General features: G+C 39.4%; 1 protein-coding gene across 9 annotated transcripts in view; it reads left to right on the top strand.

Moving 5' to 3' along the window:
- VPS13C (vacuolar protein sorting 13 homolog C) overlaps positions 1 to 13,352 on the top strand; it is a 185,107-nt gene that overhangs the window by 80,971 nt on the left and 90,784 nt on the right. For all 9 annotated transcript variants that reach the window (XR_008626968.1, XR_008626967.1, XR_008626965.1 and 6 more), the window contains 9 exons: positions 99 to 215; positions 1,389 to 1,492; positions 1,690 to 1,857; positions 2,195 to 2,499; positions 5,614 to 5,761; positions 6,698 to 6,806; positions 8,753 to 8,886; positions 10,619 to 10,775; positions 13,196 to 13,275. Coding sequence is in view for 5 of the 9 variants with exons in the window: in XM_055118553.1 (XP_054974528.1) it covers positions 99 to 215; positions 1,389 to 1,492; positions 1,690 to 1,857; positions 2,195 to 2,499; positions 5,614 to 5,761; positions 6,698 to 6,806; positions 8,753 to 8,886; positions 10,619 to 10,775; positions 13,196 to 13,275 (1,322 nt within the window). In the remaining 4 variants the exon portion in view is untranslated. The remainder of the gene's footprint in view (positions 1 to 98; positions 216 to 1,388; positions 1,493 to 1,689; positions 1,858 to 2,194; positions 2,500 to 5,613; positions 5,762 to 6,697; positions 6,807 to 8,752; positions 8,887 to 10,618; positions 10,776 to 13,195; positions 13,276 to 13,352) is intronic.

Below are 13,352 nucleotides of genomic sequence, written 5' to 3'. Positions count from 1 at the left end.
TAAAAGTGAGATAAAACTGTGGTTAACATAAGAAAGCAATCTTGTAGAGTATAGGTTAATAGAATCACACTTTGATAGATACTTTCTTTTATTTTTAGTGATTGTTTCCTCTAAAGATAGTGACATTATTGACTTCAAGCTCTTTGCCAAGTTGAATGCTTTCTGTGTCTTTGTTTGTGATGAGAAGAACAATATTGCTGAAATCAAGATTCAAGGTAATGATCATGGCAGTGCAATTTATTTAAAAGATAGATATCTTTTTTTTTACATTTTGAATTCATATACTGTGATTTACAGAGTTAATTTGCTATTAGTGCTAAAAGAGTAAATGGAACGTTCTGCACTATGAAAAATACTATTTTTTTTGGACATATCAGACTATGTATGGTGTGTATGTGTGTGTGTGTGTGTGTGTGTGTGTTTGTGTCTTTGTGTCTGTGTTTTAACCTTCTTGGGATAGTAGTTATACTTTTTATTTGTTAGCAAGAAGCTTATAATAAAATTCAATCAAATTGGTATTTTGAACCTTTTTCAGTTACTTCAGCTGTGAAAGGGATACTTGATGTTACTGTGGGATGCTGTAGATGGGGTGGAATAAATATTCATCCACAATTTGGGTTAATTTCTATGACTATGCTTTCTACTAGTACAACTGCAAGGAAAGTAACCTTATAATGCAAAAATAATCTCTGAGTCATTATGTTCTGCTAGGAAAAAGTTGCTAAAACTATCCTAGCTTTTTATTTGACTCTTTCTGTCTGCCAGCTTACTGCAAACTGCTAAAAGTAAAGAATATGCTTAAGGAAATTCTTACAGAACTAAAAAAACCAGCCAAGAAGTTTTTTCTTTGATCTTATTTTTCAAACAAAGTACAATCACTCATCTGAATTTGATTCATGAGATCTTTTGTAGTTTCTATGTAAAAAACCAAGCATCTACTAAATTATTATTATTATTTTTTTGCTTTTCGGGTCACACCCAGCGATGCTCAGGGGTTACTCCTGGCTTTGCACTCAGGAATTACTCCTGGCAGTGCTTGGGGGACCATATGGGATGCCGGGGATCGAACCCGGGTCGGCCGCGTGCAAGGCAAACGCCCTACCCACTGTGCTATTGCTCTGGCCCCAACATCTACTAAATTCTTAAGACAAATTGTAATACATCTCTTTTTAAAAGAAGATTGAGAATTCAAATATTTTTAGTGAATTTATACATTTTTATTTATAATATTAAAATGTCTAATGTCACAATTGGTCAGTGGGTAGTCACATATTACTAAGTTTAAAATTATATTACCCCACAGGAAACAGTGTGATGGGAAGAGACCCCTTAGACCCCACTATGTCTGTCTCTAGGAACTGTAATGATATAACTTTTCATTTTTTCAGGCCTTGATTCCTCTCTTTCTCTTCAGTCAAAAAAACAATCCCTTTTTGCCAGACTGGAGAATATTATTGTCACAGATGTTGATCCTAAGACTGTTCATAAAAAGGTAGGAACAGTGAAGAGCTAATATTTCCTGCTGAGTGAGATTGTATTTTTAAATTCATCTTCTTTAGAAACAATGAAATATACTTTGATAAAATGATACTTATTTCTACAAGGGTTATTATAAATGAGATTGCTTTTTGAGTGGGATTCTATTTTGTTGTTCTCTTGCATAAGTCTGTTTGCATCTGTGCTTTTCAGGCGGTGTCAATAATGGGGAATGAAGTGTTCCGATTTCACCTGGATTTGTATCCGGATGCCACCGAGGGGGCTTCCTACACGGACATGTCCAAGGTGGACTGCATGGTGTCCCTGCAAGTCGGCTGCATCCAGATCGTCTACGTCCAGAAATTCCTCCACTCACTTCTGGTAAAGTTGCTGCTTCACACACCGATTGGCAGCCAGGAAGAACTTGATGAGGTCTCATAGCTGTTACTGAAAACACCTCAGACTTAGGGCTCTCCAGGCAGGCACTGTTTCGATTGTCACTGGTGTGTAGGAAGTAATGTAGGTTGAGACCGGAATCATTGGCTGAATCTTCCCCGAGCTCTGCTGAGCCGCAGCCCGTGACATCCGGGTGCAGCTCTCGCCCGGCCTGCCAGATGATGGGGCACAGGTGGGCACCGCAGGAAATCCCTACCTGCGGGAAAGCGGGATCCCCCGCTGTGCCCCATCTTGGCCTGATTCTCTCCCTCATTGTCCCCAGAACTTCCTGAACAACTTCCAGACGGCCAAAGCGGCGGTGGGCGCTGCCACCGCGCAGGCTGCTGAGCGAGCTGCCAGCAGTGTGCGAGGCCTGGCCCAGAGGAGCTTCCGCGCGGCCATCGCCGTGGACCTCAAGGCGCCCGTTCTGGTCATCCCGCGGTCATCCGTCTCCACGGACGCAGTCGTGGTAGACCTTGGCCTGATCCGGGTTAAGAACCACTTCCAGCTGGTGCCCGGGGAGGGCGAGGTGAACCCGCCGGTGATTGACAGGATGGACGTGCAGCTGACCGAACTCACTCTCTCCAGGTGTGTCCTTGAACCCAAGGGGCCTTTGAGATTCCCGTGGAATTGACACACCTGCATTATGCAGACCATTGTATTTTTTAGTGAGCGTTTTAGGACTTGAATAGTTCAAGACTTACAGAAAAATGACCAAAAGTACCATACATGCGCCCATACTTTTTCTCTTAAATTCACCAATTTGCATTTGCTTTACTATCTATATATATATGTTCTGATCTAAAGCTTAAACATTTTAATTTAATTTTATTTCATTATAATTGACTTATAACTTATAGGTTTCAGTTGTACTGCAGATGATTTGATTTTTGTATATTGTGAAATGTTCACCATGATATATCGAATTAACATTTACCTTTCCATACAGCTGCGAAAACTTTTCTTGCATTGAGAACTTACATGATCTACCTTAGTAAATCAAATGTCACTAAAATCAAATAACACTGATTTACTAAGGTAGACAGTGTTATTTGATTTTAGTCACTATGCTGAATATTACATCACCAGACTATTTTATAGCTAGAAGTTATGAAACACCAGCATGCTAACCCATTTGAGAGTAGAATCATTGCCCCTTCAATACTGGCTATATTTCCTAAGAATAAGGGCATTCATTCTTTTACATAAACATGTGCAATTATCAAAATCTTAAGATAAATTCGATAAAATAGTTATTATAGGTCAACATTGAGATGTTGTTTTATGAATGAATATTATAGCAACTTTCCTCCTGAACCAGAATCATATATAATGTTTAATGCTAATCTTATATTGTTGAGGGAATTTCTATACTGATAGAATTTATACTGGGATCACTTTTAAGACTTTAAAGATGATGAGGGTTTTCTTTTTTCTGCTTTTTGGGTCACACCTGGTGATGCACAGGGGTTACTCTTGGCTCATGCACTCAGGAATTACTCCTGGCGGTGCTTGGGGGACCATATACTATATAATCTCTGGGTGGCCAGGGAAGGCCCCAGCGGCTCTCCCACTCGCCACCTGGGTTCAGGTTGTCTTGGGCCGCTCGCCCAGCCGGGGTGGCCTATGCCATGGGGCAGAGGAGGAAATGAGGGCCAAGCCAGTTAATTGATCAGTTGCCGTTTATTCCATTCTCCCCATGCGCCTGTTCCAGTCTCTCTGAGCCCCCATTCTAGCCTCACACTGCCCCTCATTCCCGTCTCCTCCTGTCTCTCCCGCTCATCTTTCCATGGTCCATTTTGCTCCCTGCTCACTCTCCCAACTCCTCCAACTCTCTTGTCTCTCCCCAACTCTCTCCACACTTAGCACTTTGGGCCAATGCTACACTCAGTCTGGTAGTAAAATCAACAGGAGAAAACCCTTCCTGACTGTCCACCAGGCTTATGGGCTGAAACACCACCTAGGGGTATTCCTCTTCTCCTTAGTCCAATAACTCAATTAACATCTTAATTGACTTCTTAATATTGGTTATTTTTGTATGGATGCAGTAAGAGATACATTAAGGCTTATAGGGCAACTCTCCTAGGAACATCTTGCCACAGACTCAAGATTACAGTGCTCAGGCCAGATTAATCATTCCTAACCCTAGCAGGGTCCGAATCTAGTTATTACTTTTTGGATTGTGATAGCATTTGTCCATGACCAAGCTCTTAACTTATAGTTAAGTGTTATGGTACTTTGGCCAGGTACCACCCTGATGATGCCAGGGTGGTACATAGCTCACCACTTGCCCTGGGTCATCCAGTCCCTTGTTGGGACCCTGCTTTTGGGGGTGCTAGGAAGTAAGGGCAACTGAGGCTTAAGTCGAGAGAACAGATGCCCAGGAGATAAATATCACTGAGAGTCCATTAATTCCCAAGTTACAAAAGCATAGCATTAACCGCCTTCTTGTGCCCATACAAAAAGGACATTGCTCTGAATTAACTATGCCAAGGACTTAAGGAGGAGAGAAAAACAATATTTACAAGTCAACAGAGCACAAAGAAAGAAGTTACAAATAAACACAGAGGAATGGGAGCACTGTGATGGGAGTAACCCAGTAAACCTAAGCTCCCTGCGGCAAGGCAGAAAGGACAAACCAGTGTTATCCTACAATATAGGATGCTGGGAATCGAACTTGGGTCTGCCACGTGCAAGGCAAACGCCCTACCTGTTGTGCTATGGCTCCAGCCCCACAAGATGATGAGTTTTGAAGAGTATAGTGTAGTTATTGCTTGAAATATCTCTTAATTTTTTTTTATCTGAAATCCCTTATGATTTAATTGGGTTTAAACAGTTTTGGCAGAAGTACTGTGTATTGATATATAGTATTGATCTCAAACCAGATGACAAGTGAAAATCTTATATAATTATTTAATCTATTAATTTCATTTGGCTTTGGGTCACACCTGGTGGTGTTCAGGGCTTACTCCTGGCTCTGTGCTCAAGGGTCACTCCTGGTGAAGCTCAGGGGACCTATGGGATGCTGGGAATCGAACCTGACTCAGCCACATGAAAGGCAGCACCCTGCCTTCTATACTGGTACTCTGGTCTACTGTGTAATTTATCTAATTCTGCTCTTTCCGAGAAGATTTAATCATCCTGAATTAAAAAGAAAGTAGGCAAACCAAAAATAATCTTGTAGAAAACTTTTATGAAATATTTAGAAAACACTAGGTGATCATGTTTTCAATTTTTAGAATTTATGTATCAGTGCTCTTATCAGATCCTGAAGAGTTGATGATTTCACCCTCATTTGGAACAATAAGAATTTTTTAAAAAGTACTCAGTTTGTCAACTAAGAGCTCTTATTTTTTTGGCTGGGGCTGGGGTGAGGGGCACATCAGTGATGCACAGGGACTACTCCTGGCTCTGTTTTAATGAGTGACCCTTGGCAGTGCTTGGTGCTCACATGTGGTACCAGGGACTGAGTCGGAGTTGGGCAAGGCTGCCTGCTGCCGGCAAGTGCCTTCCCTCCTGCACCCCCACTGAGTCCCAGGACTTTTGAAAAGAGCACTTAATTGCTAATTGTTGTGTATCGAGTATTTTAGTCTGGCCCTCCTGACTATCAGAGTTAGAAAACAGCAGAGTGCTTTTTTAGTGCTTAGAGCAGCAGCTGTTGACTTTTTGAAATGATGTTTTTCCTATGCACATTCTTCGTAGGACGGTAATTCAGCCTGGTGTCTCCCAGCCTGACATTCAGCTATTACAGCCAATTAACTTGGAGTTTTCTGTAAGTCGGAATCTAGCTGCTTCATGGTACCACAAAGTCCCTGTTGTGGAGATTAAGGGACATCTTGAGTCAATGAATGTAAGTATGAGTCCATGAGTGAAGAAAAGCTTTACCATTGACATTTTACTCAAAAGACATTTCCATTGAGTTCAAGTGAAATGTGCAATTTTTTATTTTCCAGATCTGAGTGTGGGGGGAAAAAACCCTACAGTGAGATGTTATTTATTATTCTTAGTGGGATTAATCTTCATCTAAGTGCTAATCACCTCTACTATTTATTTATTTTTGGATTTTGGGTCGTACCCTGGCTCTCTCTTAAGGGATCACTCCTTGGTGGTGCTTGTGGACCACATGGGGTGTGGGTGGGGATGGTACGTGCATCAGCTGCTTGCCGGGCAACCACCTTAACCCTATGCTGTCTCTCTAGCCTAGCTAGAGGCAACTTTCAATTTTCTCTGAGTACATAGTACATCAGGGGTCTGTATGTAAATGCTTTTTGTCTGTTCTGAGGATTTTTTCCCGTTTTTTGGTTTTTGGGCCATATCCAGCTATCCCCTGGGCTTATTCTTGGCTCTGTGCCATATGAGGTGTCAGGGATCAAACCCAAGCCAACTGCATGCAAGGCACCCTCCTTGCTGTACTATAGCTCCACTCCTATTAAATGATTTAATACACTAAATTCACTTCATGTATTATATTATTAGTATATTATTTTTATTGTGCACTTCTGATTTTAGAGATAGCTAAGCTGTCCTTTAGATAATTATAGCATTTAGGGAAAAACCATTTTTTTTAAAAATACACTAAAGAACCTTTTTAGTTATTGATATAGCTGTTTAAAAAGTGGAATTTATATACTTTCTGGATTTGTCACTTGAAAATTATTTGGTTAGATCAGTGTCATGATTATTTTGTCTTTCAGCTTTTTTTTTTACTAAGGATTTATTTTCTATAGTTAGATGATTTTAATTGAAATAAAATATATTTATCTTTTTATTTCAACATATTTCACAGGTTATTCTAACTCAAGAAGATCTTAATCTTTTATTTAAAATATTAGCAGAAAATCTTGGTGAGGCTACTGAAGACACAAATAAAGCAAAGCCAGGGTTCCAGAAGACAGGTAAGGCACTGACAGAGCTGGGCTGATCCAGGCCTCTCATTTTCACACAGTGTACTGGGGACGCATGATAAAAAAGGAGGGTAGCAAGAGAGCGTTTCTAAATTATGATTAATACTGATTGCCAAGAAAACAAAGTGCTGTAGGATAAAACAGTAGCTCGAGCTGATGAACTTTGAGCAAGAATCTGTTGATGTTGCTTTTATTAATTGGGAAGAGGCTGTAGTGTAGGGTCGAGCCCCTGTATTCTTAGAATAATTGGCAAATCTGCAGTAGGGAAGAGCCCCTGAAAGGCAGCACTAGTTGGGCACGCATACTTGATCCGATTTTCACAGGAGCTCAGTAGTGGAAGATGTGTAAGAGTGGAAGTGTTGATGAGTAAACATGTCAGAGGAGCACTGGAGTGCACTCATTAACAGCAGTGGGAGAGCAACAGCGGTCCCCTGTGGAGCCTCGCTCTTTGCCTTTGCTGTTCTCCCTAGGGGGGGTGCCGTGAGCAGGGGGCACACCTGGCCGTGCTGCTCTGGGGCACACAGTTAGGGGTGTGTTTCTCATGCGAATTCTCAGTTGTGGGGTCACCCGTTTCTGTGCTTGTAGCACCTGGCTGGGCCTAGAGTCAGACCACCTTGTCCTTTGCTTTTCTACATTTTCCTGAGGAGAGTTGGCTCCTTGTAGTGAGTTTCAGTTTACTGTTTAAGATAATTATCTTTAAAATTTCTATGAAAGAATCTTTGCCTATCCCAGAGCTTCTTTTGTAAGAGCAGAATATTTGATGAATTATTTTCTCCTGGATCATATGTCTAGAACATGTGAAATAAGGTTACAGTTAATAAATGTTACTTGATCTCTATAATGCTTGTACAAAAGTTGTAATCACTGCAGTGCTTTTTTCATGTTCATTTTGGGTATGGTTCATTCTGTAGGCTCCAGAGTATTATGTTAGTGGTCATGGATAATGATAATGCACTTTTGTTAATAACAAAGGCAATGATATTGAGGATTAGAAGAGAAGGAAGGCTGTAACGTCAGGTCTATGACCTTCAACTCCACCATTTGCCTGTGTGACATTTGCAAGGTCGTGAGTCTCCCAGGACCTCAGTTTGCTTTTCTGTGAAATGAGGACAGTGAGGTTTTGTTTTTGTTTAATGGTCTCAGAGACTGTTGTATAAAATAAGTGAGACAAGCCTAGCAGAGAGGTAAGGTAAGCACTTAGCTAGGACTAGCTGTTACTAATCTTACATTCCAGTTTAGAAATCCTCTGCTCATTTCAGGGCAACACCATCATGGTCACATAGCTCTCCTTTGCCTCGTGGTGTAGTTTACGAGACACTAACCATTGTCCCCCTCCTTTTACTACCCTCCTCCTGGTTTAGCCATGTCAAACTTGATTCTGTTCCAAAACCTGTTGTGGTGTAATTATCTCTCTGGTTTTCTACAGTCTCTTGTTCTTGTAATTCAGCTGCACATGAATGACTCCCCTAGGGAGCAATGCTTTTTCTAGTCTTTACTTTGTATGTTATACCATCTTTTAATATGTGTCTACTTAATGGGACTAGGTATAACTGGCTTATTTTGTTTATTTGTATTTTAAATGAAAGTCAGTAAACCATGGTTAATTTGACTAGTTATTACTGGCTTATTATTTTATTGCTGTTGTTATCATTTTGCATTTTAAATGGAAGCCAGTACGCTGTGGTTAACTTTACTGGTGGTGCTCAAAGGATCATATGTGATCCTGGGGATTGAGCGGGATGCAAGGTGAGTGCTTACCTTCTATGCTGTCTCTCTGATTCCATCATGACTAACTTTCTAAAGACTGGAGCTGTGTTTTAATGAATTGTGGACTTTCAGTACCTGCAGCACTCTAGTGTACTCATGTAAGTACCAATTGGATTTTTGAGAAGCAAATTGTGAGTAGAAATTAATGAATTTTATTTAAACATCTCCAGGTCAAACTAAAGAGCTCCTCGAAATATCTGCATTACAAGATGTACATGCTTCACAAGATGCATTAACAGGTGGAGTGGAAGAAGTTAAATCTGTAGACATCATTAATATTCTTTTGAATTTTGAAATCAAAGTGGTATGTAGCTTTCATCTTATTTTTGTGGAGTGAAGTGAATAAATAATGGATATTTGCAGTTGCCTCTACTAAAATATACTTGTAGATTATAGCTGTGAGTTACATACCCTTATATTGGCTTCTTACATGTGGCAGTAATGTAATTAAATTTTAGTTTGCTAATGAGGTATATTTGAGGAACATAGTACTCTATAGAGATAATAATGGGATATTCCATGGCCTGATTTTCAAAGAAGTTTAGGACTGTTGGAATGAAACTTGCTTTGGGGTTTTATACAGGAAAGGTAGGAAAGGGAAACAGCAAGAGAGGAATCAGCCGTAAATTTCAGAAAACTGCAGTAGAATAAAATACACTGTGACTACTTAAATAATTACTGCATTACTTATGTCTGTCTTTTGATTGTTGAGGGAAAATCACATGGTCTTTACCTCTTCAGCATTTATAATTTCAACAAATCCCAAGTACTAAAGATATAGTGGTTAGTGATTCAGGCTCTAATTCAAGCAAATAATTAAACCTTAAGGTACTTGCATTAAAAAAATGTCCAGGATACTTTTGAAATTGGGGACAATGAAGACAATTAATTTGAGAGGAAATCCTCCAGATTTCCTGGGAGAAACAGCCTTTGGATTGACTTTTTCAAGAAGAGTAAGTGCTGACCAGAGACAGGGGTTCTGGACAGGGTAGAGAGAGACATCTGTAAAGATCTATATAACTGAAGCAGCACTGAAGATGGAAGTTTGCAAGAACTTCTCCAAAACACCATTCTTTTCAAATAGTTGAAGAGGTTACATATGTATTTATCTAGGTTTAAAGAAATAAAGTTTTAATGAAATGTTGGTTTGAAATACATCCATCAAAGGTAATTTCTCTCATGTCAAACTCCTGCTGTTTTTCACCTTAATAGCAGAGTAATTCAAAATTTTAAGTATTTTGTAATTGAAGTGTTGATGTACGAATCACTCTATTTGTAAATGCTAATTTGTAAATGACAATTTACAAATGATATTTTTTACAAATTTTTACAAATATTTTTGTATTTTATTTTTGATTTTACAAATGGCAATTTGTAAATGATAATTTATAAATCACTCTATTTGTAAATGACTGTGTTTGTCATTGATAGTTACACAGAGAAGCCCCATGCCCTTTTCATCATCATTTATGTGACATGTTGCTTAGTTCCCTTGCTCTGAAACAGTGACTGGGTTGGAGAGAAGCATTTCACAGCCTTCCCGGGCCTTCATTTGGCATTGCTTGAAGACATCTTGATTGTCACTAGTGAGAGGATCTCTGTCACCAGTGCCGAGAATCCAGGCTTGTCACAGGCTTGTGCCCTGGACTGACCCTTCTGTGAAAACGTGACCCAGTCTAAAACCTTGGTGATGCTAAGGCTGAGAAACCTTTCCTGAGGTGCAGCGTAAAACCTGCTCTTTAACCTCACAGGCTTTTAGGTGAAAGGCTTTTTATCAGACAATTTAGGGGATTTGGTGGAACTACCCCTCCCCCGCCTTTATTGTAACTCTGTAGAGCAGCATGAAGATACTTAAGAAGCCTGAATGAGTAAATGTCCTTTCCAAAATAAATGACATGAGGGAGTGTTCAGGTGAAAATAGGAGAAAACATCTTCACGTGTAAAAGTTGGGGTATATCTCTCTGGGTGCTTATTGAATTGTTCAAGATGTATGTTATAAGATGTATGTTCATTGTAATCCTGGTACCTTTTTCTAGGTCGTACTTACTCTGATGAGGAAAGCAGAAGGCAAAGGAAGGCCTGTGCATGAGCTAAATGTCCTGCAACTTGGAGTGGAAGCTAGGGCTAAAGCCTCTGACCTGACAGCTCAGGCTTATCTGAAAAAAGTTAGCATGAAATGCTTTGAGTTTACTGGTAAGTGGGCATTTGAACGTGAGAATTACTTAAGGAATGGGCTGATGTCCCTCTCTCTCTTTTTAAATCAACCTTAAAAATATCTATTGGTATCTTTAAAAATATATATTTAGATAAGATTTATTGCATTTATACAAAGAAATGTGATGATTGGGAGATATATAGTTACTCATAAGTTAAGAATATACTTACATATTCAGCACAATGTAATTTATCTACCAGATAAAGCATGACTTTAGTCTACATATAATACTTTAGTACTAATATAAAATTATTCCTTATTAGCAATAGTTTTAACATCTATATCAAATCTTTATATCGATTTATATCTTATCTATATATACCTTAGAACTCAGAATCCAAATACACTTTCTAGCTAGAGAATCCCAAGTATGTTTGAAAAACCGCTTATTTAGTTTTATTTGGTCAGAACTCAGAACTCAAGCACACCATCTAGGTGTAAAACCCAAATATGCTTAAAAAAATGCTTACTTTTATTCAGTCTCTGTGAAATTACAGTGTCACTCATGATTGGGTTCCAGGCATACAGTGTTCTAACACCAGTACCTGCACCAGTGTCCACTTCCCTCCCTCCCACCAGTCTGCTCCTGTGGGAGTACTTTATTACTTACTGTTAAAGAAGTTTTCCAACTGTGGTTTACAGTACTGCTGCTGATAGGGTTTCGCACGCAACACTTTACCGCCCCTCAGACTACGTCCTCCTCCCAGTTGAACAAACACTTCCCTCCACCATAGACATTGCCCCTCCCTGGTGCTGCACCCAGGCCCACTGGGTATCAGCTCTCATGTTCTCTATTTCCATTGTCTTGGAATATTCATTATTCCATCCTTATGTTTCCTTACATCCCATGTATGAGAGCTCATTCCGTGTTGGCCTCCGACTAGCTTCACTCAGCATGATACTCTCCAGGCCTCCTCATGTAGCAGCAAACTGCATCACTTTATCTTTCCTTTCACTATTCCGTTGTGTATATAGTTTATATAATATTCCATTTATATAATATTCCATTGTGTATATAGTATATATAGCCTATGTATACTTGGACACCAATTGTGCTTTTTAAACTGTAGCACTGTAGCACTGTTGTCCCGTTGTTCATCGGTTTGCTTGAGCGGGCACCAGTAACATCTTTATTGTGAGACTTGTTGTTACTGTTTTTGGCATATTGAATACGACACGGCTAGCTTGCCAGGTTCTGCCGTGTGGACAGGATACTCTCGGTAGCTTGTCAGGCTCTCCGAGAGGGATGGAGGAATCGAACCCGGGTTTTCAGAAAGTGTAACTATTTATTATATGCCTAAAATGCAACTATCAGTAACTTTGTAAATCATGGCTCTTTAGTAAAATTTTATTTAAAGTGTAACTATTTTTATTTGTGCATGTATGCATGTATGTATGTATGTTTTATGCATGTGTGTACTGGGTGCAGAACTCAAGAACTTCATTCATGTGAGGCATGCATTTTACTATTGAACTACATTCTGGCCTTTAATATGGTTTTTAGTTTATTTGTTATGAGCGATACCAGTTCATATTTGTGATAAACAGAAATAAAGCAACTTAGACCTACTTAGAGGAAAAATAACAGCCTTTTTCTCTTAGATAAATACTAATGAATTTATCTATGGATAGTGATGGAGGGATTTTAGCACTTTAGTGGTAGATGTGGTACAGACATCTATTTATACCTAAATATAAAATATTGATTCTATTAAAAGCCGTGTTACCCAGTGATAATAGTAGATCAAGTTAATTATTTAGTGAACATCATTTACCTTTTATCAAGCAAACCTTTCAACTTGCCCTGGTGTTTAAAGTTCTTATGAACTCTGACGGTGTCCTGTTTAAATTGGAGCCATCTCCAGCAAAGCCCTGCCCAGTGGGTCCCAGCTCAGTCCTCAGGGGAACCTCAAGGCCATAGCAGCTTCTGGTCTGGCTCTACTTGGGAACCCCTGGTACTGGGGTCATGGCATGCAGGGTTGGAACTCAGGGCCCTCTGTGTATGAGCCAAATCTTTTCCTAATTGCGCTCTCCAATGGCCTCTGAGTAATATCTTTAAGTGTCATAGGCCTGCATTGAGAATAGATCTTAGGTAATATAATTTATAGCTTAGATCTTTTCTATGTTATGGTTTATTTAACATGAGTAATACTTGCAGAACCAAGTGTTAACAATAGAGCGAGTGACTTCTGCTGGATTTTAAGCTTCATGGAGGTTCTCTAGTCTTTTTTCACAGCCAGTTTTATTGAATATGATTTATATAAGAGAGAACACATTCTTTTAAATGTGTAATGCTGTCAATTTTGGCAGACTTCTCTGTAACTGGCTGTTCTGTTTGGAAAACTGCTTGACCTGCTTAAAACTGTTCATCAATTGTCCCTGTCTTTTTCTCTTTTAGATGCAAAAGGAGAACCTCTTCACATTATTAACTCTTCTAATGTGACTGATGAACCCCTTCTGAAAATGTTGTTCACCAAGGTACTTTCTTCATTTTTAGAGTCCTCTATTACTGTTCCCTAAAAGGTTATATAATTCCCCATGTTTAATATTTGAAT

This window comes from Sorex araneus, chromosome 10 (assembly GCF_027595985.1).
Source record: "Sorex araneus isolate mSorAra2 chromosome 10, mSorAra2.pri, whole genome shotgun sequence".
Lineage (NCBI taxonomy): Eukaryota > Metazoa > Chordata > Mammalia > Eulipotyphla > Soricidae > Sorex > Sorex araneus.
This window is presented reverse-complemented; position numbering and strand designations above follow the sequence as displayed.